At 40.6% G+C, this 27,014-nt stretch overlaps 1 protein-coding gene across 50 annotated transcripts in view; it reads left to right on the top strand.

Moving 5' to 3' along the window:
• The first annotated feature begins 326 nt into the window (after positions 1-326).
• Positions 327-27,014, top strand: part of LOC147368940 (uncharacterized) — a 509,652-nt gene continuing 482,964 nt past the window's right edge. For 18 of the 50 annotated variants that reach the window (XR_015166934.1, XR_015166933.1, XR_015166932.1 and 15 more), the window contains exons 1-2: positions 330-545; positions 3,445-3,534. Coding sequence is in view for 2 of the 50 variants with exons in the window: in XM_086410505.1 (XP_086266631.1) it covers positions 3,518-3,534 (17 nt within the window). In the remaining 48 variants the exon portion in view is untranslated. Of the gene's footprint in view, positions 557-3,444; positions 3,535-4,422; positions 4,625-17,867; positions 17,968-27,014 lie in introns of all 50 variants that reach the window. The other 32 variants (XR_015166939.1, XR_015166937.1, XR_015166930.1 and 29 more) reach the window with 16 other exon arrangements.

Here is a 27,014-nt window from a genome sequence, read left to right on the forward strand (position 1 = left end):
AACAGCAACGTGATCAATTGCAGATACATTCCCAGTAAGGGGATGTGCAGAGGGAAAGGCAGGAGCCCTGCAGGTATGCTGAAAGCAGGAAGAGTCCTGGTGATGTCTCACTAGCACAATCATTGTGCAGACTTCTCTACAGCTTTGGTTTCCTAACACTGGCAACAGGCAAGTAGTTCTGAGTTAAATCAGCAAATCTCCTGGAAAAGGAGGCAAAGATCCTCCAATATGGGCTTCAGTGCTTTGCCCCTTTCCAGAGCAGCTGTCTCCAGCACGAGGCCCATGGCCGCCCTTGGGCCAATCAGTCTGATTAATCACCTGCAGGCCTTTATTTAGGTTCCTTCACGAGGTGCTGCGTCTCACACTTCAGCATTAGCGTCACCTGGGAGGTCGGTAAAAACACAGATTGCTGCCTAGTCCCCGCGTTTCTGACGCAGTGGGTCTGCTACGGAGCTCGGAAGCTGACCTTCCTGACAACTCCCCCGAAGGGGCTGTTGCTGCTGGTCTGCGACCACCCTTGAAGAGTCGCTGCTTTAATACCGGAGGTATTTTTATAGTGAGTTTATTTAACAAAAGGGAATGATTTTCTGTAATCCTGGAGTATGCGTACCATTTTTTTTACTGCTTAATGCTGAATGTTTAAAATGTTTTTAAAGATCTCTGAATCACCAAATCACTGAACCTCAGGTGTGGGACACACCTTTCAGGGCCAGATTTTCTGATGTCCTATTTCCCCCCTTTTCTTTATTGGGCTTAGGTATAATTTTAGCCTTTGTGTTCCAACCCAGTATCCCTGGATTTTGATTAAGACTGGCTTTTTCTCTAGCCAGTTGTTTATCAGTGACAAGCTCTCTTGTTTGATCATCTAATTTTCCCTCTGTGAACATGATATAATTCTTACAGATGAGAATCCAGTCAAATTCCTTCTTTTTTCTAGCTCTGAAAATTCTTTTCTTTCCAGGTTTATGACAGCTTTGTATCAGTTACGTTCTGTCATTGGGTCTTCCCGCTTGCTTTAATACTTTGCTTGTTTGTTTTCATTATATATATATATTTTTTTACTTTGATAAAATGTACATAAAGTTCACTGTTGTAAGAGACTTAAGGTGTTCAATTAAGTGGCATTAAGTACATTTATAATACTGTACTGCCATGACCACCATCTTTTCTCAGAACTTCTTCATTATCTCAAACAAACTGTGCCTATTAAAAATAGCTTTTCATTCTCCTCTCCTCCCAGGTCCTGGTAATATATATCTACTTTCTGTCTTTATGAATATGCCAATTTTAGGCCCTTCATTGTGAAATTCTACAATATTTGTGTCCGGTTTATTTCACTGACTATAATGTTTCCATGATTCATCCCTGCTGGTTTTTATCATCTGTTTCTTCTTAGTTCTCTGCAAAAAAGCCTGCATTTTTCTAGTACTCTTTTCCAAAGGAAAGCTCTTCCTTTTATTCTTAGGACCACCCCTGTTCCCCGCTCCCACTTTTCTTCTGAAAACACTCTCCCGGTCATGAAAGTGAGGATTCTAGAATCCTTTTGTGTGGCTTTTGCTAGCAGGTGAATGGTTTCGCGTACTGATTATTCATCCTGTGACTCATGTGGAGTACGTCACTGACATCTCTGACATCTTGTTCCACAACCAGCCACGGCAGGTAGAATTTTCCCAAAACCTTTTAGGTGTTTCTTAGAATTTTGCCAAGAACTCTCTTTCTAGATCTTCTAGAAGTAATCTTTAAACAGAGGGGAAATAAGGATAAAATTACCTTTGGAAATTGTTTTGCTTGGACTTTATCTGCCAGTCAGCTAGCATCCTGTCATTTACATAGCTATTTTTTCCCCTCAAATAATGAGTAAAGAAAGGAGACACTAGGAGTTGTGAAAAAGCTGAGCGAATAGGAGAGTCTTTTAGTCACCTTTACTTGTATTTCATTGCATACACAGGCTGCTGACTTATCTCTGACTGCAGCAGCATATGAGTCTCTGCCAAAGGCGGGGAAACTCCAATAATCCGATAGATATGGTTGGAACAGGGTCATATCACGGCTTTTGATTATATATGAGCTCAGGTTGTGTTTCACTTTGTTCAAGTTATGGAGCAGGTAAGGGTGCCTTCAAGGAAAGTAAATATAACAGGTACAGCCCAAGTACTAGATCAAAAGAAATTGTTTCCATCAATACCAGTGGATTCCTTTTCCATCATTTGAAAGTCACATTAACGTATAAATTGCTTGAAAATTAGGCTTGTGCTCAACTGCTGCCCAACTATCAGTTGGATATCAAGCCTGCAATGAATCCCAAAGTGATTTTGTTCATTTTTGTTCATTGTGACCTCACTGATATACATACATATATATATATATACATTTATATATATAAAATAAATATACATATATACATAATCAACTGTACACACATAGTTTGGAAAAGTCAGAGTAAATACTAGTTTCTTTTTTCTTTAAAAAAATTGCTATTGGTGCTAATTAGTGAATGATGGTTTAATAAGTAGCATTTTCTTTTCTTTTGTATATGACAAACTTCATGTTCTCAGAAAGAAAAGAAATTATGTGTTTTTACTGGATTTGCAATTCAATAAGCTAAGCTTGGCTTCATTTTCAAGTTCAAAGCTACTTAGGGAAAAGGAGAAACATAAATAACATTGTGTGTTCCTTTTGTAGGACATAAAATAGGAAGTACTTTAGCCTTGCCCATTTCATTTTGCCTCCATCCTGATATTACATTTCCTACTCATTGTCATGCATTTAGAAAACTATGTTTTAAAAAATGGCTCACACTACAGAATCAAGGAATGAAGAGATGATTGTAAGAATGGAACTCTCACCTCTCTGTCTTGAAGCTTTGCTTCTCATTAAGAACCTGAAACATTCCATACATGTTGTGGCTATATTTTCCAGCATGCAGCTTCTTAATAGATAAAAAATTTCCTCTGTATTTCTAGTTCTTTATTCAATCTCTTATACTTTGAGTACTAAGATAATCTGATTTAATGTAGTCAACCCAATATTTGAAAGAAACTTTGTTAAGCCCTGCTGCCTATTTGAAGGTTAGCAAGCCAAGTTGTTTCTCACAAAAAGTTCATAATTTGGCAAGGCTATATGGGGGACAGGGTTATGACACGAGGTAAACAGACACAAATGGTTGAAATGAATGCTAAGAAATGGCACCAAGGGCTCTGGCTCTGGGCGTTTAAATGGGGAAACAGATCAGGTACCCCAGAAGAGATAAGAAAACAGGTGGTAGCATTTGAGATGGGTTTTCATTCTCACAGTTGAATGTGCATCAGGATTGCCTGGAGGACTTTCTACAACACAAATTGCTGGGCCCCACATTCAGCATTTTTGATTCAGTAGGTCTGGGGTGGGGTGTAAGAATTTGTATTTCTGACAAGTTCCCAGGTGATTTTTGTCCTGCTTACTCAGATACAGCACTTGAAGAACCATTGCTCGAGAGAGATGGGAAAAGAACAGAGGGTGTTTGATCCAGAGAAAGAGAATGGGCAAATTTGAGAGGTAAGAAACTGAAGGACACTTTGAATGATAATAATGATGAGTGCTAGCTTTTTTGCCAGTGAGAAGATGAAGTTACAGAGACGTTAAAGAGCTTAACGTCATAGACCTAATAAGCATCAGGGTCAGGGTTTGAACCTATGGAGTCAGCCACCCAGAGCTTGATGTTTCATTGCTGTGATTAATAGTTGAAAGCAGTACATCTCGACTGACACAGACGTTTTTAGGCAGTAATGAGAGATAAGGCTTAGCATGCAGGTTGCAATTGTATTTCAGAGGCTTTAAGTACCAGGTTAAGGGATTTTGTATTTAGGATGTTAATAGAGATGTATTCAGCTTTTCTTTCTTTTTTTTTTTGGATCGGGATTGATTGAGTAGCAATGTACATAATCAAGAGAGATGAAAGGATGGAAACCTAGTTTGAAGTCTTGTTTAACAACCCAAGTAGGGAGTTCTCTGGTGATCCGGTGGTTAGGTGCTTTCACTGCTAAAGGCTTAGGTTCAATTCCTGGTCCTGTGAGCAATGCGGCAGGGCCAAAAAAAAAAAAAGATAGCCCAAGTGAAAGAAAAGGGCAACTGCAATTGAAATGGAAGTGGAGAGGGTGGGGATAAGAGATCCTTTGTGGGTTGGCTATGCTTGTGATTCCCAGTCCTTCTACCAGCTGTGATTCCATGGCTTGAAAATTTTGGTTTATGACACAAACTGCATTTAACTTAACAAAGAGAAATGTGTTCTATCTGAGATCATTCTTTTTCCCACTGTCACACATCCAGATGGTAACTAACAGTCCATAATTATCAAGAGCTCAAAATCCCAGCATTGTCCCCGTTGTGATAAGCACCAAGGTTGAACAAGTGAGCAGACATTTAAAAATATTTTATTGCTTTCAGTTGCAGGTCTTTGTCACAGGCCCGCATCCAAGGTCAATCACATAAATGTTTAAAACTTAAGTCCGATCTACAATCATGTTTCAGAAATTCTTCTGACGCCATAAAAAGCCAGTGGAATGTTTTCATAATCCTGAGATAATAAGTTACCATACTGACATAAAATAATTCCAGCCAAAACAAAGAAATCCATGTGGTTTTATGGGTAAATACATAATGTACACCAGGCACTTGAAAAATTGAATACATTGTCCCTGTCTTTATGCTTCTAATAATACAGGCTTTTGCGACCTGATAATGAGTTTGGGGCTCATGAATAGGAGTCAAGAAATATTCTCTAGTTTGAGGTCTGGTGTTCTGGAGGCAGCTGTAGAGAACTGACCAAGACAGAAAGTTTGGAGAAGGGCCCCATTTGGAGGAGCTGGTTCTTAATTTGGTGTGGTTCAAGACAGGCATGCTAGGATGTCTTTTTAACTCAGTACCCTAAGGCAGGATATCATTACCAAGGAGCCCTTAGGAAAATAAGGAGTATTGAAGCTTTGAGGAGTCCAGAAAAACCCAATTGGTCTTTCTCTCCAATGTGAAATATTTTAACCTGATAAACTTCTAGAATGTCATTTTCAGGTAAAATAAAACTTTTCTAATATAGATCTAACAGTTCCATTTCAAACTTTGTGTCACTGCTAAATACCCGCAAACCTCATGAAGAAAATTTTAAAAGATCGAAGTTTCTTTTAGGTGTAATAGTGAGAGCCCACGTGTATGTGGTTGTGAAATAGTTAAGCACCAGGCCTTCAGTAACTGCAGCTTAAAAGCACTCAGCAAAGGGATAGATTTCTGCACAATAGCATCTGGTTTCTTCCTCACTTGAGCAGCCAACCTGGAAGTCAGTCCTCCTCACACTGCTAAAGGCCAGAGTACCTGAGAGGGAAGTCATTCACAGAAGCAGGTACTTTTTTAGAAGGCCTGGGAAAGGAGACTAACTTTTTCTAAGTTCCAGTATCTGTTCCATAGATATTAGGAAGAGTAATATCTAGAGCTATAAATTTAAGTTGTTGTTCAATTGCTCAGTCGTGTACGACTCTTTGCAACCCCATGGACTGCAGCATGCCAGGCTTCCCTGTGCTTCATCATCTCCTGCTGCTGCTGCTAAGTCACTTCAGTCGTGTCCGACTCTGTGTGACCCCATAGACGGCAGCCCACCAGGCTCCCCTGTCCCTGGGATTCTCCAGGCAAGAACACTGGAGTGGGTTGCCATTTCCTTCTCCAGTGCATGAAAGTGAAAAGTGAAAGTGAAGTCGCTCAGTCGTGTCCGACCCTCAGCGACCCCATGGACTGCAGCCTTCCAGGCTCCTCTATCCATGGGATTCTCCAGGCAAGAGTACTGGAGTGGGGTGCCATTGCCTTCTCCTCATCATCTCCTGAAACTTACTCAAATCCATGTCCATTGAGTTGGTGATGCTACCCAACCATCTCATCCTCTGTTGTCCCTTTCTCCTCCTGCCTTCAATCTTTCCCAGCATCAGGGTCTTTTCCAATGAATCAGTTCTTCTCATCAGATGGCCAAAGTATTGGAGCTTCGACTTCAGCATCAGTCCTTCCAATGAATATTCAGGGTTGATTTCCTTTAGGATTGACTGATTTGATCTCCTTGCAGTCCAAGGGACTCTTAAGAGTCCTCTCCAACACCACAATTTGAAAGCATCAATTCTTCCACATTCAGTCTTCTTTATGGTCCAACTCTCTCATCCATACAATTACTCACATATATTTGGAAACTGGATTTTGGAACATTTACCATCAAAGATTCTGAATATGCCCTGCAAATTAGCAAGTCAACCTTGCTGAAGCAAATAGCAACACTGACACATATACTAAGGTAGGAAGTGAAACAGCACAAAAATAGGGAAATAGCAGCAGATAACATATCACCAAGATGATGAAGCAAGAGGGGACACAAAAGACCATAGTTGCTATGTTTATTCTTAGTCACACATAGCTAGATGCAGCAGGTGTATTATTTTTAGCTACACGTACCTAAATGAGTCACCATTCTCTGAGGAAAAAACAGAAAAAAATGCTAAAGGGGAGTAACTGCAAGCTGCCTATCACTTATAGCGACTGTATGTATGTATTTGCTTAAGATAGCTGCTAAGGAAGCTCTCTTTAGTTTGTTCCTCAGTAGGGGCTGAGTCATTAATGATTAGGTTTTTGCTTTCCTTAGAGCTTCATGGGAATTTCTGGGTACTGTTAACCAGAACCAGGTGGGTCCAAGATGCAGCCAAGGCCTTGGTACCAGCACAGAGAAATGCGGGAGCATCCCTGTGTGCCTTAGGCTCCAGGACCACCCAACCAGGGTTTGTGCAGCCCTGGAAGCCGGCAGAGCAGAGCCTGGGACAAATAGGAGATTTAGGAATGAACCTTTAGTTCAAGGTTAACCAGAGAGACTGCCACTGGGTAATGCACACCATTGAATCTTATAATTAAAAGGGTTTCCTGTGTGGTCACCTGACGTAGTTACTAAACAGCTTGCAGGAAACAACATGCAGCATTCTGCAGATACTTTGCAATTACTTTATATCATCACCATGCAGTCAAAAGACAAAGAGAAAACGCAGGGAGAAACTTAATAGCAATTTGTAGCAAAGATGTCAGGAATAAGAACACAGTGCTTGTTACCACTGGCTCTTATGTTAATTATCTAATTGCAAATTGGCTTTCATTAATGTCTGGATAGCATATTGAAAAGCAGAGACATTACTTTGCCAACAAAGGTCCGTCTAGTCAAGGCTATGGTTTGCCAGTGGTCATGTATGGATGTGAGAGTTGGACTGTGAAGAAAGCTGAGCGCCGAAGAATTGATGCTTTTGAACTGTGGTGTTGGAGAAGACTCTTGAGAGTCCCTAGGACTGCAAGGAGATCCAATCAGTCCGTTCTGAAGGAGATCAGCCCTGGGTGTTATTTGGAAGGAATGATGCTAAAGCTGAAACTCCAGTACTTTGGCCACCTCATGTGAAGAGTTGACTCATTGGAAAAGACTCTGATGCTGGGAGGGATTGGGGGCAGGTGGAGAAGGGGACGACAGAGGATGAGATGGCTGGATGGCATCACTGACTCGATGAGTGAACTCCAGGGGTTGGTGATGGACAGGGAGGCCTGGTGTGCTGCGATTCATGGGGTCGCAAAGAGTCGGACATGACTGAGTGACTGAACTGAACTGAATGTCTGGATACAGCTGAAATAATATAATGCTTTCTCTGCTCTGATATCCTGCTACTTACATTTACTAGAGCATGCCTATACATATTTTTTTTTTCTTTCCGTAAGTACTAAATGGCTCCATTTCCCCCCATTTCTGTTTGGTGGCAGAGAAACAAGACAAGGGAACCATGGGGCTGTATTCTGAACCCACAGCTCATAGACACACTATAGTATAAAAATGGAAGTGTTCTGAAATGCACTGCATGGACCCATATCTTAAGACCAGCCCAGCACCGAGTCCAGAATTCTGGAGGATATTTGTTGCCTTTGCATATTGCTGTCCTCTATCAAGGTCCATCCTGGCAGGGTGGCCCTCTTTTCTTAAAGTCACACTTACTCACTGCATTCTACAGGGGATCGTTACCTTCCATTAATGAAAAAGCACACTCACCACCATTGCTTGTGGTGCTTGTTAGTAGCACAAAACCAAGCGTACAGCCTGCACGGTCATCTCTGTGTGTGCCATTCCAGATGCTCCCATGGGGCATACAGTATCAACACCTGCATACATAGTGCTTAAGTGAACCAGTTTGAACTAAGTCACTTACTGCTGAGTTTTACCAAAGGAAAGGGGCAAATGCCAAGTGGCAAATACGGCATTCTCCTCTTCTTCCTTTTTAAACTTCCCTCTAATGCAAAGTCTATTCATTAGGAAATCATGTAGTGACCAAAATGTACAGAAGAAAACAAAAATCAACCTTTCCCCAATGCAGAAATAATTGATGTATGTACTTTGCAATTTTTTGTATACATTCTTTCCCAAGATTTATTATTTCTATGTTTAACACTTCTGGATATATTTATTTCATTATCTAACATGAATGTATATGCCCATCAGTGAGAAAATGTTCAAACAAATGGTTTGTTTGCTTTCCCTGGAAAGGAGGACTAGTTTTTAAGAAGTCGAATTTTAAGTCAGTGTAGCGTTCAGGTTTCAGATGGTTCTTTGATGAGCTCCTGGAAAGGAAAATGCAGAACCATCTATTCCATCTGTGGCGTAACATAGTACCACTGAATATCTTTGATTTTTTAATTTTTATTTATTTTCTTTAGGCTAATTGAAATACCCTGTTCATCTCCATTTTAAATTTACTCCCCCAATTTTCTTTTTCATAGCCCTGGGATATATACTTTTAACTAATTGTCTTAATGAACTCATCTTATCTTCAAGACTATCTAATTCAAAATTACTGTTTATGAAAAGCAAATTTGTCTTATAAAATATAACCTTAAGGAAATAACCACTAAACACATCAAAGTAATGAATAAGCAGGATAAAAGAGTGAGCTATGGATACAGCTTAAGTTCTAAATTTTAACTCCTTAGTTAAAAACCCTCTTTGTTCACTGGATCATAGAATAGGACCCATTTTTTATTGTTTTAAAATCAAGGTAAGCATAACACCAACTAAACAGTCTTATTCCTAACAACTAAGAGTCTAGTTTCTCTAAACCAGAGCTTTTCCTCTTGTAATAGGCTGAACTTATTATGAATTTCAAAGACTTTATAAAAATTAACCTACTGAGTAAAGCAATAAACCTCTTTGGTTCTGACTGGAAATTTAATGACTGAAATGAAAGCATTGAAGGGAGAGAATAGATTTTTGTGGATAAATTCAAATGAGATGAACAAATGAATTCAATGTTTGATCTGTATAATTTCTCCAACTTTGGCTTCTCAGCCATTCTGGTGATTTTCACAAACACCTGTTGTTTTGAAAGTACGCAGATTAATCTGGCTCCCAAACTAGTTTTCCTAAGATACTCTTAAATCAGGGGCGTTAAGACAAGTGCACCCAGCATTCAGATACATATGAATATGTCTGAAAAATTTGCCAAGCAAAGGTAGAGAAGTGCAGTGTTCACAAGTCTCTTGAGCAAAGTTCCACTGCCAGAAAGGGTAACCGATACTACAGAAGAGGGGGTGACACTGTGGCCACCCCTGAAATTAATCCCCAGTACCCAGACTCATCCCTGGTTTCTATGCGACAGTTTCACCAGAAGGGACCCTCGTAGCTTCAGGAGATGGTGACCTTGTCTCAGAGTTTGCACTCTCAGGAGGGAGCGTTCTACCCTTAGTGGGTATTGATGGTGGCTGCTGCTTTTGAGGGTGAATGTCACCCTGTATCTGGGACAGGGCACCAGCCTCTGGCCACCGTGAAGACTGGTTTGTAGAACAAAGAGAAAGCATTTCTTGAGAGTTCTTATACTTTGTGGGAGGAACTGAGGCTGATGGGGGGCAGAGTTAGAAAATCCTGTTTTGTGATCATCATTTTGACAGCATGTTTATTTGCTGGCTGCAGTGACCTGGGAGATAAGAATTTTCCTCCAGCTTAGAGTTTGTGCTAGAGTAAAGATGAGCCAAAGTGGGTGGAAAAACCATCTGAGACTTGGAAATATGATTACATATGCATTTTAGATACAATTTACTATCCAATTTTTAAGAGAATTGGTTGTATCCTACTGATGTGCATGGTCTACTTCCAGTTGGATGTTAAGCAGAAAATGTCATATCAGAATGTATATCAGTTGATAAACTATGATTTATTAAAACTATGGTATGACATGGTATAATATATCAGGAACACTGTTAAATGCCATGGAACATACACATTAGAGGGGTGGAAGCAGGGTATGTGTGTCAAATTCCTGTCCCCGTTGAATGTGTCCATAACTGTGCTTCATGCAGTTGCCTCAATTATGGGTTAAATGACTGCCAGTAATTAAGAGTTGTTAGAGGTGTTGTCTCTTGTAGAGGTATGTCTTTCAGGCTTCCATTGTAAAGGCTGTCTATTGCTGGGCCGGGATCCACAGCCCAAGAAGCTAGAAGAGATCAAGACAGTTCTGTAGTTTGGCAAATATAGCTTGTCAGGAGTGTATGCTGGTATAAACTCCTGAGGCCAGGACCTTATTTGTTTTGTTCACTGCTATAGCCCCAGCACTTAGAACAGTGATGCTCATTACTGTTGAATGAATGAATAAATGAACATACAGTGAGACATCTCATGCAACTTGGGCGGGAAGAAAACCAGCTTAAAGCAAACTAGATGAGCACAACTCAGCTTCAGCTGAAATTAGAAGTTGTCAGCCTAGAAGAGGACCAGGTAGTCTTCCCCAGGAGTCAAGGAAGATGATTTTGATCCTTGGGGAGCAGAAGAGAAATGTTTAAATCAGAGCTACTGAGAAAACTGTGCAACTTAATTGGGCTGTTCATCAGCTATGTATATCCCATGTCGTCTTCCCTGTGCCCTGTAGTCAAGAGAGTTTTGTAGAACATCTACTGTGAGAAGGGGTATAGGCTCTGTGGTCATATTAGTTATCTGTTGCTGAGTTACAAAGTTACGTGAAATGTAGAAATGCATTTTGGAATCCAGGCCCAGCTTAAGTGGGTGGTTCTGGCTCAGTGTCTTTGATGAGGACGCTGCCAAGTAGTTGGCTGGTGCTACAGTCATGTCAAGGCCCGACTGGGGAGAGGCAGCTGCTAAGCTCACTCATGTGGTGGTTGGTGGACCTCAGCTCCTCGCTGGCTCTTGGTAGATCGACAACAAGGTCATGGGAACCTGTATTTACGGCAGCTCAAACACGGGACGCTGCTTTCCCCCAGGGTGAGTGATGAGACAGAGAAAGAGAAATGAGACTGAGATTCAAAGAGGAAGTCAAAGTCTTTTATAACCTAGTCTCAGACATGACACCCTATTACTCCTGCCATATTCTGTTGTTCACACAAACCAACTTGAGGGCAATGCAGGAAAGAACCATTCCAGTGTGTGAATACCAGCAGGTTGGGATCCTTGGGGTCCACCTGAGAGGCTGGCTGCAGTAGCTGCAATGGACACGGTTCTGTAAAGTGTGCGGCTCCAGAGGGGCAAGGGTGGCCTAACCCTCAAGAAGTGTATAGTCTATTCTAGGCTACAGAAATATTTGAATATTTTTTTAACAGATGTAAGCTGTCTACAAGTTCAAACTAAAACCCAGAGATCCTCCATAGGTTTCTGCTATAGTATTTTAACTGGAATACTTCTAAAGCCAACCATTTTGGGGCCCAAGAGCAAAAATTTATGCTAGTCTAGCATCTCTGAATTAGTCTTATCTGTGCAAACTGTTAGAAGGGGAGGAAAGGAGTTACCTTTTCAACTCGGCTGCTTTTAGTATTCTAGGTAGGAGTGAGAGTAAATCCTTTTAGTCACTTCAAACCCCCCAACTTCTGGCTCGCACAGCCTCTTTTTGACCTTAAGACTGTCTTCACAATAAGGGGCTTCCTCAAACCTCTAGCCCAGCCTCTAAACAAGCTGTATTTCCATCTAGAGAGTCTTACATCCATTAACAGTCTCACAGCTTATGCAAGAATTAAAAAGTCATCTGACGAGCAAGGACACGCACCTGAGTCCTGGTGCGATGGGAGAGAGATATCTGGGCTCACAGAGGCAGGGCTTTTCCGTGGGCTGAGCGCTGCACACTGTCCCCTGTGAGCAGTGTTTCTGTCTTCTCAGCACCCGGTGAGGTTGCTCCTGTGGCTACCTTTCCTCAAAGGGGAAGATCAGCAAAATAAGAGTCCCAGGGTGTCCTGTTGGAGATTCGCAGCCGACCTGGCTGTACTACAAGGAGTTAAACCTGTCCCTCTGTACCAGTGAAGCAACCCAGAGTTGGGGAGCATCTAATTGCTACTCTAGAACCAGCAGGGGGATCGGTGGAGGCAGTGATCTAATGGGTTTTTTCCACAGCTGTTATTCTGAGCACATGAGAGGCATTAGTAGTCCTTAGAATCCAACTTTTCCAAAGGGTGGCAGTTGTCATGATTCGAGTTTGAATCAACCTTTAAGCCATTTTGTTCCTTCGATCCTTGAAGCCCTTAGACAGAGTGCAAGCAGCTAAACTTTGGCTGTTTTGTAAAACCACAGAGTAGATAATAATTACAATGATCTTTACTAGTTCTTAGATAAGTTCTGCTGGCAGGATTAATAAACTTTATCTCAGCATTTCACTGAAGGAGTGGTTATATTAAGCTACTGAGTTTGATTCTAGAAACATAATCTTTACAGTAAAAATGTAGGAAAATTTGATTCTTATTGAAAAGGGTTAGTGAGGTTATTCATCAGGATTTTACTCTGATCTAAATTCCAGTTTACTTAATACACATTCTTTAATAAATTGTAAGCACACTGGTCAAATTATAGACTCTAGTTACGGAAGTCTTGCCTGCCAACACTCTGGGTGCTAAGAAAGCCATGATTTAAAGCAGCGGTCCCCAACAACTGCTTTTTTTTTTTTTTTTTTGGCACCAGGGACTGGTTTCGTGGAAGACAATTTTTCCATGGACCGGGGATGGAAAGATCCTTTAGGGATGATTCAAACACATCACATTTATTGTGCACTTTATTTGTATTATTACATCAGCTTTTCAGATCACTGGGCACTAAATCTTGGCATTTGGGGTCCCCTGATTTAAAACTGTGTTTTTTGATAGGTATCTGATAAGAGAAGAAATTGGAACCTTGGTTGAACAAATGGAAAAAAAAACAAATGAGAATTTTGGATGACTGCGTTCTTCTCCTCTGCTCTTCTGTCTCCAGTAGTTTATTCCCTATAATTTTACCCACCGGTGTGAGGAACAGTACTACCAGCCTGCTGAGTAGAATTCAGTTTCTAAGGCACTTACACAAAGATTGGCCTACCTTGAACAAGACTTAATTAGTCCTTGCACATAATGCTCGAGGAATTCTAGGCAAAGCATGATGAAAAAGAGCGTGCTTTTAGGCGTGTGGCTGCAGAATACCCCCGAGAAAGGATGCCTTGTTTCCTGGACAGGTACCTCCAGGACTGCCTTCATGCCTTTGAAAAAATGTATCACGTGGTTGTTAGCAATGCCTTCTGCGCAAAGGTCGCTTTATTCACGTGCTAACATTTGAAAAGCACTTGTTGAATTCGACTTTGTGCCAGGTAGAGAAGTAGGTGCGCTTAAAAACAGACGCATAACATAGATGTTAAGAGTTTGGATAACACTAATTGCGTGAGTTAGGTTCCTGTTTCAGATGTGCTAATTTGTAGCTTTGGCCAAGTTACTTCTTTGTGCCTTGGTTTTCTTCCAACTGTAAAATGGGGATAATAAGAGTATCTATCTCCTAGAGTTGATGTGAGAAGTAAATGAGTTAACATACATAATGCCTTTAGAACAGTGCCTGTCATAGAGTAATGTTGCATGTTTAAGTTATTGTTATCATGCATATTATCATTGAAAACAAGCATGGGCTCAGTCAACTATCTGCATCGCAGTCTCTCCCTAACCACTCTTCACATGTCGTTTCTCATGGTTACATTTTTGCTCAGTGTAAATTTTCATGGAGTTTCAACAATTACAACACTTTGCAATATGAGACTCTTACGTATAGATGAAAACCAGCCCCAGGAAGGCTGTTTGAATGACTCAAAGGGAAAAAAAAAACTTATTTGGTTGCAGTGTCAGGATTAATATTCTGTTTGTGCCTCTAATACCTTAAATGTGTATTAAAGGTCAGAGTGGCATAGCTTTGGGGGCCTGAACTCAGACCTAGGCCAGAGGACCCCTGGCTCATTCCCCTCTTGCCACCACTACCCAGTTAACAAATCAGCATTTATCCCATCTCCACCAAAGCCAGAGACTGTGGCTTTGAATCTCCCTTTGAAAAGTGTTCTGGCCACTTTCCCAGCCCCAAGCATTCATATAGCTAGCATTGATCCAGGAGTGAATATGTGAGTGAGTGTGTCTGCCTTTTTCTGTGGGTCAGCCATTGCGCTGTTGACAGAAACCAAAGCAAATTAGCTTATACAAAAAAGGTATGTGTTTGAATTGAGGGAAGATGTGAGAAACAAGCCTTGAGAAGTCTCCAGAACTAGTTCACACTCCATCAGAGTTCTCTGTCTCTCATCTCTGCTAGAGAAGCCGAGTGTTGGCTTCGATCTCCCAGATCAGCTTTCCCCACATGCAGAAACCTGGCTACGACAGCTCCAGACTCAGGATCTTATGTGATACAATGAGCCCCTGGCTTGCACTGTGAGCCCATCACTGTCAAGGGCAGGGAGGTATGACAACGTCCATTTTGTGGGCAGCTGAGCAGAGGGGTGGACGGGATTACCAACCATCTCTTTCTATAACAAAACTTTCTCTGACGTCTGTTAATCTGGAATTCAAGAGTCCCAAACTCTTCTCCAGACTTTTCCAGGTGCTAAAGAGTCTTTTGCAATGCAGGAGACCCCAGTTTGATCCCTAGGTTGGGAAGATCCTCTGGAGAAGGAAATGGCAACCCACTCCGGCATTCTTGCCTGGAGACTCCACATGCACAGAGGAACCTGGGGGCTACAGTCCATGGGTTCGTAAAGAGTTGGACATGACTGAGCGACTAACATATTCAAACTCCTCTCTGGATGAAGAAAACAGCAACTTGCCTAATACTTCTTATTTTATAATTTTATAAGCACTTATATTAATGTTTAGCCACACATGAATAGTTGTTTAAAAGTCATTTTTTACAAATGAGAAAATCAAAGATCTAGTTTGCTGTTGTCACATATTTAGTAAGCAATCAAGCATAAACTAGACATGGCTCATTTTATTTTATGAAACATTGTTTCCATCTATTTTGCTAAATCAAGGTATTCTTCAATTCATAGGCAAAAAAAAAAAAGCATTGACTACAGTATGCCAGGGACCTGGTACCGTGTGTGTATCAATACATATGTGGTGAACGAATGAGTGTCTTACCCATGTCACAGAGTGAAGCCTTAGCAAAGTGCAGGCTAGAAATGAAGATCCATGCACAAACGAGACCCCCATTTTTCTTTGACATGCCTCTACCAAGGTTGGCATTCCTCTTAGGTACTGGAAGTTTTCCTTGTTTTCTTTCCTGATTCAGATTGCCAGATCCTTGTGTTTGATTTTAAATGTATTATGACAGTACATCCTGTTTACTTGGATTAGTTCACAATTATTCTTTTTGTCTTCTCTTCTGTAAAACAAGGGTTACTATTTCATACCTGACCGGATCCTTAGCATGTCCTTTATGTGCTTAAGTTTGTTTAGTTCTTGCAAACACATTTTGAAACTCCATTTAACAATCTAATCCCTTCATGGATATGTGGGGCAGCAGGGTGGGGGAGGGCGGGGAGGCAGCGGGGGAGGGGTGGTGATAGTGAGTAAAGTGAAATTCTACAAGCTCTTGTGCTTGGCTATTAATGGAATGATTCAATCTATATTAAATGTTACAACAACTCTTAAAGGGATCCATTTCACTCATTAGCTCAATCATGAGGTCCTCACTGAGTTTTTCGTCTCCAAAATCAGAACTTGATACATTTGAGTAAAGACTTGAGAATATGGTTTTGCAAAGAACCTACTTCTGTTTCAGTCCTGGGAAACTGCTGACCAAATCTCAGAACAGTTAGAACATAAACCATAAGCTCCATAATTATCAGTGAAACCAGTTTTTAAAAGTGACACCTCACCACCAAATAGTCAACAATAGAAGTATTTCATAATTGGCAGCAACTAACTCTTTTCAACTTTCATTGAGATGAGAGATGAGATTCAGTCTGTAGTTTTCCCTTTGAAACTCCAAGCTCTTTGTAAAGAGATTACTTCTGATGGAAATGAAGGGCTGGCCCAGTCTATAAGCAGTGGAAAATTCCCATGTGCCATCTTGTGGAGTTGTTGAATTAGTGATCAGAGAATTCACTATATATACTGGTCAGATCTATGACTGCTTATATAGGTGATCAGTTATGCCATCTCACACTTCATATATCTATAAACATTGGACTATATAAACACTATTGGAGAAGGAAATGGCAGCCCACTCCAGTGTTCTTGCCTGGAGAATCCCAGGGACAGGGGAGCCTGGTAGGCTGCTGTCTATGGGGTCGCACAGAGTCGGACACGACTGAAGTGACTTAGCATAGCATAGCATATAAACACTGACTTTGTACTTAAAATTCGCTCTTCATTTCGGGTCTTATTCTTAGATTCTCACTCATTATTGTGAGATACATTATTGTAAACACATTCCAATTTCTTAGTCATCCTTCTGTTTTGAGTAATTTCCCCTAAAATCATAGTTTGGTTTAAGTAGTCAACCCACTCCAGTATTCTTGCCTAGAGAATCCCATGGACAGAGGAGCCTGGTGGGCTGCTGTCCATAGGATCGCACAGAGTCAGACACGACTGAAGTGACCTAGCATGCATGCATGCATCAGAGAAGGAAATGGCAACCCACTCCAGTGTTCTTGCCTGGAGAATCCCAGGGACAGAGGAGCCTGGTGGGCTGCCGTCTATGGGGTCACACAGAGTCGGACTCGACTGAAGCGACTTGGCGGCAGCAGCAGTCTTCTCAAAGCATGCGCCACATTTGGCTCTTTTATGTTCTTTGCCTCCTCCTTGTCCGTCTGTATAATTTTGCCTTCCATTTCTTTCTTGGTTCTTCTCAATCTTCTTTACGGGTATCTTTTCTATAGATTCGCTAGAGCTCTTGGTCTTTATCCACTCTCATTACTCTGCTCCATTGACTCTAATGGTGTCTCTACAGAAGTCTCTTTGTAATGAAAACTGGTGAAAAAGAGAGGTACTGTTTCTCAATGGCACTGTTAGTTTTGGCTTTCAGTTTCCAGAGTCAGTTTTTCTGGCAGTTGTTTTGATAATACCTCTGTGTAGAAAACGCTTTCAGCTTCAGATAGTCCTCAAAACAATTTTAAGCTCTATTAACCATGTCATTGTCCTGAAAATTCAAAGCATCAATATTTTCTAAATCAGCCTGGGTTTCTGTTTGGACAAAGAGAAGAGTGCCCTGTGGTCTTTTGTTATTAAACACAGAGTTAGCATATAGTGAGCCGTTTAGAGGGCTTCCTTCAAAGCTCAGTTGGTAAAGAATCTGCCTGCAATGCAGGAGACCCCAGTGCTAGCTGTTTAGAAGTGGGAGGTCCTACGCATCACCAGATTTTGTGACCCAAGTCTAATAGATTATGAGCCCTTTAGACTGCAAGCCACTCTTGGTCTTGAGCAATGCCAGGTGTGGACAGTCTGTGTACCTTCAACACATCACTCTCAGTGTTACCTAAAATTGCTTGCTGTCCTTTTGGCCCTATTATTTCTGTCTGTCTTGGGTGAGTTCCTCTGAAATTTTGGCATTAAATTAAAGCCACCTTTCTTTCTTTCTTTTTTCTCAGACAATCTCTTGTGCTCCCGTCTGCTTTATTGGCCTCTTTTGGGTCTGTAGGAACACTAGGGATCAAGAGCCTGGTTTTCCAATCCCAGCAAAGAGAGAAGGTGAGTCTGGTCAGCTCCCATTGCCTCTGGCTGTCACATGATGTCACTATTGGAGATTGCTCCCAAGAGAATGGGTGTGGGTTGCACCTGTGATGACTCCAAGGTTCTACCTCATAGGAGTCCTTAGAGGGAATCCAGTACCACTCCTTCAACACTAAGTTTGCCTCCCTCGCAGGCATCTCTCAGAACATCAGTAGGCCTTGGGACTGGCTGGTCTGGTCTGGTCCATTTACAGACCCCAAACTCTCTCTCTCCTCTTTCCTTTGGGGTCAATGAGTTTAATTTCCCTCGTACTAAGAAAACTTGCTCAACCTCTATGCTGACAGGAGATTCCCTGGAAACTCAGAGGTGTTTTACCCTAAAGGTTGTTCAGAGACTTCAAGGCATTCAGAGCTACTTCTCTCTTAGTTGGGAGAAGGATCATTGTCTGCAGGGCACAATCTCCAGTAATACAAAGGTGATTTTGTGGTATTTTTCTAGATTACTATATCATTTAACTGGTTTCCTAAATAGGGACATTTAAAAAATTTTTATTTATTTTTAATTGAAGAATAATTGCTTTACAGTATTGTGTTGGTGTCTACAAACGTCAACATGATTCAGTCATAGAGGACATTTTTAAAAGGTCACTATTAATAATTACACAGAACTCTGGTCATAAACAGGGAAAGCTAGGATGTTTGACCACTAGAACCTTCTTTTGCTAGAAAGGAAAAGGAAACATAATTATAATTTATTGTGGACATTCTACCATAATGGACAACAGTATTGTCCAGATTTTAAACCTTGACAGAAAAAGTAAACTTTGTCTTCAAACAAAATGGATATTATACTAATTGCACAAAGTCCCATAGCTAACTCTCTTTTGTTTACATAATCAATGTTGAGGGTCAACTATCTGCCAGGTCATACTAGCTGTGCACATATGTGTATGAATACATGCAGTTCCTGTCTGCTTTTCTGAATAAAAAATCATGCCAGCTTTCTACATCTGCTATTTCTTCTCTGAAATTACTCTTGGTCCTTAGATGATACATTAAAATTGAAATTATGTTTGCCACAGTGAATTCCTTCTTCATTATTATTTAAAATTTCCTTTTATACAAACAACAATGGGAAGAATGGTTTGGATTGGGGATATGCCAATATTTTATTCTCTTTTGAGTTGAATAATGTGATAACTCAGAAAAATGTGCATCCTGGCTTAGCATAAGTACCAGGCATTGGTTATTGCAGCTGAATTCAGTGTAAATCTTGCTTAACCTTGCAGCTCAAAAGACAAAGTGTTCCCTGTTATATTTGATGGGACCTGGAAGCTAGTGTGCTGTACATCAGGTTCCTTCTGAGGAACTTGTGGGAAGATACTGTGTTTACATGGCATAAGTAGATTCAAGAATATAAACATGTCTGGATTTATAAATTCTCGTGAATGTTAATAAATGGTGGAGGCCATTTTGTTTGCATTCCACAAAAGATGATCTTTTTTGTAAGCTAGCTGTTGTGGGAGATTTTTGAGCTTTTTCCAAGATAACTCGACTCCTGTTTGGCCATTATGTGAATTAATTACCTGGGAAATAATGTAAATTACAATGATAAGTCACAGCAGGGACTAGCCTGCAGAAAAGCCCTACCTAGTAAGGTAGATGTTGAGGTCACTTGGTAGATTTATAGGATTATTTTGGCATGTGTGTGTGAGGGTATCATGCTGGATACACATCATGATGCCTTGACTCCAGGCACTGACTGCAACCCTAGCTCTGCCAGCTCTGGAGAGGGTGAAACCAGAGCCATATACATTTATCGTCCTCCAATTCCAGAATACACTGTGTGGTTGAATAGCTAATAACATGCTGCCTCATGTTTTCCTGAAATTGTTTCGCATAGGATAGTCTTTGCTCGCCAAACAGATTGTTAAAAGGTGCAACCCCAAGCAAAAATTGGAAGTATGAGGTGCTCTTTTTGGGAGAAGTCCTCCTGGAGACGTCTCCCCTGGTTGCCTTCCCACCCCTGAGCACCTGGCCACACTGTCATTCACTGGGTCCTCTTTCCCCCAGTAGAACACTGTGCTCTTGGCCCACCTGGGCGCCCTTCCCAAGTAGGCAAATCTGGTTAGAATTACAGCTCAGTACTTACTTTGTGACCCATGACAAGTCCCTTTTCTCCTGGTTTCCTTGTCTGTATACGGCTAAGAATACAGGGGGGTTGCAAGGAGTAAGCAAAATAAGGATTGAAACCCCTTACAGAACACCTAACACAGATAAATAGTCCAGTAAATGCTACTCCATTTGGCTTTTCCTTCCTTTTATCCCTCAGTCAAATTCTGCTTACATGTCACACACACTCCACTATACTTACTGTGGCTCTCATTTAGTTGGCTCACATAAATTACATCTAGTAACTGAAAATGTAGTTCTTTTAGAAATTAAAAAGGCTTTAAAGAGGACCTAGACCAGTGGTTTTCCAGGAATGTTCTGCAGGGCCTCAGGGGCCCCTGGGGAAGGTGGCTATCTGGACTAAGGAGTGGAGGAGGTGGTCCTCTAATCCTTGCTGTCCTTTTGCTCAGAGAAATGCTTTGTTTATCAATTTTAAACAGCGAGATTTTCATAAGATTACATTTTAAGGATGCAAAAGTATTCTGTTCAAGGGGGGAAAATGTTTTCAAAACTGCTTTGGCCAATACTTCAATTTATTTCATAGACAAATTAGGGATCCCTGCCTTGCTCCATCTGTTCCGTCAAGTCCTTAAACTCCTCTTGGAGCACTTCTTTTGGGCTTCTTTAATGCAGTTTGACCAGGCTCCATCCGTGTTGACCTGTACTGATATGAGCCTTCTTCAGTAAAACTTGATTAAATTCCTCCCAAAGTTTCACAACAGTTTAGCTTTAAATCTGCTTCTATGAGTGTTGACATAGTTTTTCCAAGGCATTTATGATTGCCAAGTGTTTTAGGTTTCACTAACCAATGTAGATTTCAAGAAGCAAACAAATCCTTAAAATATTTGAAGAGAATTACTCAAATAATACATAAGCATATTCTGATGTGTTAGTCACTCAGTCGTATCCAACTCTTTGCGATCCTATGGACTGTAGCCCATCAGGCTCCTCTGTCCATGGGATTCTCCAGGCAAGAATATTGGAGTGGGTTGCAGTTTTCTCCTCCAATGTCAGCCAACTTAGAAGTTTATGCTAATAAACATTCAAATAATGTGGAAATGTATGGAGTAAAAATTGAAAGTGTTCCTTCATGCATTAACTTCCTCCAGAGCAAGGCTGATTCCCTACCCTGCTGTTTAACCACGGTTAAACATTTAACTTATAGCTTACCGGAAAGTATTCTTCTATATACATTGACGTATAGGTTTAGTTTTCTAAATAAAACCAGACTTTGAATCAGTTCTAATCAGGTGGATGAAACTGGAACCTATTATACAGAGTGAAGTAAGCCAGAAAGAAAAAACACCAATACAGTATACTAACACATATATATGGAATTTAGAAAGACGGTAACAATAACCCTGTGTACGAGACAGCAAAAGAGACACTGATGTATAGATCAGTCTTATGGACTCTGTGGGAGAGGGAGAGGGTGGGGAGATTTGGGAGAATGGCATTGAAACATGTGTAATATCATGTATGAGACGAGTCGCCGGTCTAGGTTTGATGCACGATGCTGGATGCTTGGGGCTGGTGCACTGGGACGGCCCAGAGGGAGGGTATGGGGATGGAGGAGGGAGGAGGGTTCAGGATGGGGAGCATGGGTATACCTGTGGTGGATTCATTTCGATGTTGGGCCAAACTAATACAATATTGTAAAGTTTAAAAAAAAAAACAAAAAAACACTTACATTGTTTCATGACTTGCTTTCTTTTCCCTCCTAACATAACACAAGCGTGTTTCCAAGTCAGTACATATGTGTCACTGGGGCTCTTGTAGATCTCTTCACAGTACTTCCAATTTATATCACGATGTGATTGCCACTAAAAGTGAGCAAGTAGATGGTATCCTTTTTTCTTCTTTCTATTACAAATATTCTTGCAATGAATATTCCTTTTTTTTTGTCTTCATGTACACAATTGAAAGTATATCTCCAGAAGAAATACCTGGAAAATTCCACAGTTAATTGAGAATTTGATCAGTGTAGACATACTGCCCTCTAAATTTTTATTTTCATTCGTATTCTCACTAGTAAAGTATGAGAATATTTATTTCCTCATAATCTCAACCAAAACAGAACATTTGAACTTTTATGTTTTTCTCTTTTATTATATTTTCCATTTTGTATATTTTTCCAATCAGACTGAAGTGATATTTTATAAGTTCTTTGTTTATTGGTGAAATTGAATGTTTTTCCATATGTTATTTCACTTTGTAATTTTTCTGCAAATTATCTTTTATAACACTGCATGTTTCCACTGGACTATTCTTTTTCATTCTTATTTTCAACTTTCTTTGTATATTTTGAATATTAATACTTTTTATATTAATATAAAAGTATTTTATCTTAATCCTTTGCTATGTATGTTACACTTATTTCCTCTTTAAAAAGTTTCTTTAAACTTTACATTGGAGTGTCATTGGTTTACAATTTGTTAGTTTCAGGTGTACAGCAAAGTGATTCACTTATACATACACATATATCCATTTTATTTCAGATTCTTTTCTCGTATTGGTCATGAAAGAAAGTTGAGCAGAATTTTCTGTGCTACACAGTAGGTCCTTGTTGATTATTTTATATATAGTAGTATATATATCGAGAAGGCAATGGCACCCCACTCCAGTACTCTTGCCTGGAAAATCCCATGGACAGAGGAGCCTGGTAGGCTGCAGTCCATGGGGTGACTAAGAGTTGGACATGACTGAGTGACTTCACTTTCATTTTTCACTTTCATGCATTGGAGAAGGAAATGGCAACGCACTCCAGTGTTCTTGCCTGGAGAATCCCAGGGACGGGGGAGCCTGGTGGGCTGCCGTCTATGGGGTCACACAGAGTCGGACACGACTGAAGCAGTGCAGCAGCAGCAGCAGTGTATATATGTTAATCCCAACCTCCTAACTTATTCCCCTCCACCTTTTCCCTTTGGTAACCATAAGTTTTTAAGCAAAATCTGTGAGTCTGTTTTTGTTTTATAAATAAGTTCACTTTTTCAAGATTCCATGTATAAGTGATATCATATGATATCTGCCTTTGTCTGACTTACTTCACTTAGTATGACGATCTCTACATCCATTTGAGTTGCTGCAAATGGCATTATTTCATTCTTTTTACGGTTAAGTAATATTTCATCATATATACCTACTACATCTTCTTTACCCATTCATCTTTCGGCATTTAGATTGCTTCTGTATCTTTGATATTGTACATAGTGCTGAAGTGAACATTGGGGTGCATGTATCTTTTAAAATTATGGTTTTCTCCAAATATATGCCCAAGAGAGGGATTACTGGATTATATGGTAACTCTGTTTTAGTTTTTTAAGGAACCTCCATACTCTTCTCCATAGTGGCTGTACCAATTTATATTCCCACCAGCAATGTAAGAGAGTTCTCTTTTTTCCATACCCTCTCCAGTATTTGTTGTTTTGATGATGATCATTCTGACAGGTCTGACATGACAAATTTAAAAATTGTTTATTCTAGTTCTATGAAAAACGTCATTGGTAATTTGATAGGGATTGCCTTGAATCTGTACATTACCTTGGGTAGTATGGTCCTTTAGACAATATTGATTCTTCCAACCCAAGAACATGAAATATCTTTCCATCTCCTTGTGTCATCTTTGATTTCTTTCATCAGTAACTTACAGTTTTCAGAGTGACAAGTTAAATTTTCTCCTATTTTGTGGTTTAACTTTTTTATTTATGGCTCTTTTGATATACAAGATTTATATTTCCATATAGCTACCTCTATAGAGCTTTTGCATGTTCTGTCCTGGAGTTCACCCAAACCCATGTTCATTGAGATGATGATACCATCCAACCATCTCATTATCTGTCGTCCCCTTCTCCTCCTGCCCTCAATCTTTCCCGGCATCAGGGTCTTTTCAAATGAGTCAGCTCTTCACATCAGGTGGCCAAAGTATTGGAATTTCAGCTTCAACATCAGTCCTACCAGTGAACACCCAGGACTGATCTCCTTTAGGATGGACTGGTTGGATCTCCTTGCAGTCCAAGGGACTTGCAAGAGTCTTCTCCAACACCACAGTTCAAAAGCATGAATTCTTTGGCACTCAGCTTTCTTTAGCAGACAGTGTGGCTCAGAGGTTAAAGCATCTGCCTGCAGTGTGGGAGATCTGGGTTCGATCCCTGGGTCGGGAAGATCCTCTGGAGAAGGAAATGGCAACCCACTCCAGTATTCTTGCCTGGAGAATCCCATGGACGGAGGAGCCTGGTGGGCTATAGTCCACAGGGTCACAAAGAGTCGGACACGACTGAGCAACTTCACTTTCACTTTCTTTGTAGTTCAACTCTCATATCCATACATGACCACTGGAAAAACCATAGCCTTGACTAGATGGACCTTTTTTGGCAAAGTAATGTCTCTGCTTTTTAATATGCTGTCTCAGTTGGTCATAACTTTTCTTCCAAGGAGTAAGCATCTTTTAATTTCATGGCTGCAGTCACCATCTGCAGTGATTTTGGAGCCCAGAAAAATAAAGTTTTCCACTGTTTCCCCATCTATTTGCCATGAAGTGATGGGACCAGATGCCATGATCTTAGTTTTCTCAATGTTGAGTTTTAAGCCAACTTTTTCACTCTCCTCTTTCACTTTCATCAAGAGACTCTTCGGTTCCTTGCTTTCTACCATAAGGCTGGTGTCATCTGCATATCTGAGGTTATTGATATTTCTCCCAGCAATCTTGATTCCAGCTTGTGTTTCATCCAGCCCAGCGTTTCTCATGATGTACTCTGCATATAAGTTAAATAAGCAGGGTGACAATATACAGCCTTGATGTACTCCTTTCCCAATTTGGAACCAGTCTGTTTTTCTATGTCCAGTTCTAACTGTTGCTTCCTGACCTGCCTACAGATTTCTCAAGAGGCAGGTCAGGTGTTCTGGTATTCCCATCTCTTGAATAATTTTCCACAGTTTGTGGTGATCCACACAGTCAAAGGCTTTGGCATAGTCAATAAAGCAGAAATAGATGTTTTTCTGGAACTCTCTTGCTTTTTCGATGTTCCAACGGATGTTGGCAATTTGATCTCCAGGTCCTCTGCCTTTTCTAAAACCAGCTTGAACATCTGGAAGTTCACGGTTCACGTATTGCTGAAGCCTGGCTTGGAGAATTTTGAGCATTATTTTACTAGCGTGTGAGATGAGTGCAATTGTGCAGTAGTTTGAGCATTCTTTGGCATTGCCTTTCTTTGGGATTGGAATGAAAACTGACCTTTTCCAGTCCTGTGGCCACTGCTGAGTTTTCCAAATTTGCTGGCATATTGAGTGCAGCACTTTCACAGCATCATCTTTCAGGATTTGAAATAGCTCAACTGGAATTCCATCACCTCCACTAGCTTTGTTCATAGTGATGCTTCCTAAGGCCCACTTGACTTCACATTCCAGGATATCTGGCTCTAGGTGAGTGATCACACCATCGTGATTATCTGGGTCATGAAGATCTTTTTTGTATAGTTCTTCTGTGTATTCTTGCCACCTCTTCTTAATATCTTCAGCTTCTGTTTCATCCATACCATTTCTGTCCTTTATTGAGCACATCTTTGCAGGAAATGTTCCATTGGTTTCTCTAATTTTCTTGAAGAGATCTCTAGTCTTTCCCATTCTATTGTTTTCCTCTATTTCTTTGCATTGATCCCTGAGGAAGGCTTTCTTATCCCTCCTCACTATTCTTTGGAACCCTGCATTCAAATGGATATATCTTCTTGCTGTTCTTGAAACTCAGCATTCAAATGGTTATACTCTGGCTTACAAAGCTCTAAATGGTCTGAGACTACCTCTCAGACTTCCTTTTTTATGGTTACAATACTTTAGCTACATAAACATTTAGTTTCTCATAAAGATAAGTTAGTTTAGGTCATACCTGAATGGTCTAGTGGTTTTCCTTACTTTGTTCAATTTAAGTCTGAATTTGGCAATAAGAAGTTCAAGATCTGAGCCACAATCAGCTCCTGGTCTTGTATTTGCTGACTGTATAGAGCTTCCGAAATCAGACTGATTATATTCTTTGCAGCCAAAGATGGAGAAGCTCTATACAGTCAGCAAAAACAAGACCAGGAGCTGACTGTGGCTCAGATCATGAACTCCTTCTTGCCAAATTCAGACTTAAATTGAAGAAAGTAGGGAAAACCACTAGATCATTCAGGTATGACCTAAATCAAATCCCTTATGATTATACAGTGCAAGTGAGAAATAGATTTAAGGCCCTAGATCTGATAGATAGAGTGCCTGATGAACTATAGAATGAGGTTCGTGACATTGTACAGGAGACAGGGATCAAGACCATTCTCATAGAAAAGAAATGCAAAAGGCAAAATGGCTATCTGGGGAGGCCTTACAAATAGCTGTGAAAAGAAGAGAAGCAAAAAGCAAAGGAGAAAAGGAAAGATATAAACATCTGAATGCAGAGTTCCAATGAATAGCAAGAAGAGATAAGAAAGCCTTCTTCAGCGATCAATGCAAAGAAATAGAGGAAAACAACAGAATGGGAAAGACTAGAGAGCTCTTCAAGAAAATCAGAGATACCAAGGGAACATTCATGCAAAGATGAGCTTGATAAAGGACAGAAATGGTATGGACCTAACAGAAGCAGAAGATATTAAGAAGAGATGGCAGGAATACACAGAAGAACTATACAAAAAAGATCTTCACAACCCAGATAATCACGATGGTGTGATCACTGACCTAGAGCCAGGCATCCTGGAATGTGAAGTCAAGTGGGCCTTAGGAAGCATCACTATGAACAAAGCTAGTGGAGGAGATGGAATTCCAGTTGAACTATTTCAAATCCTGAAAGATGATGCTGTGAAAGTGCTGCACTCAATATGCCAGCAAATTTGGAAAACTCAGCAGTGGCCACAGGACTGGAAAAGGTCAGTT

This window comes from Bos grunniens, chromosome 7 (genome assembly GCF_055505025.1).
Source record: "Bos grunniens cultivar Pamir isolate PY7600 chromosome 7, Bosgru_T2T1.0, whole genome shotgun sequence".
NCBI classification, from domain to species: Eukaryota; Metazoa; Chordata; class Mammalia; order Artiodactyla; family Bovidae; genus Bos; species Bos grunniens.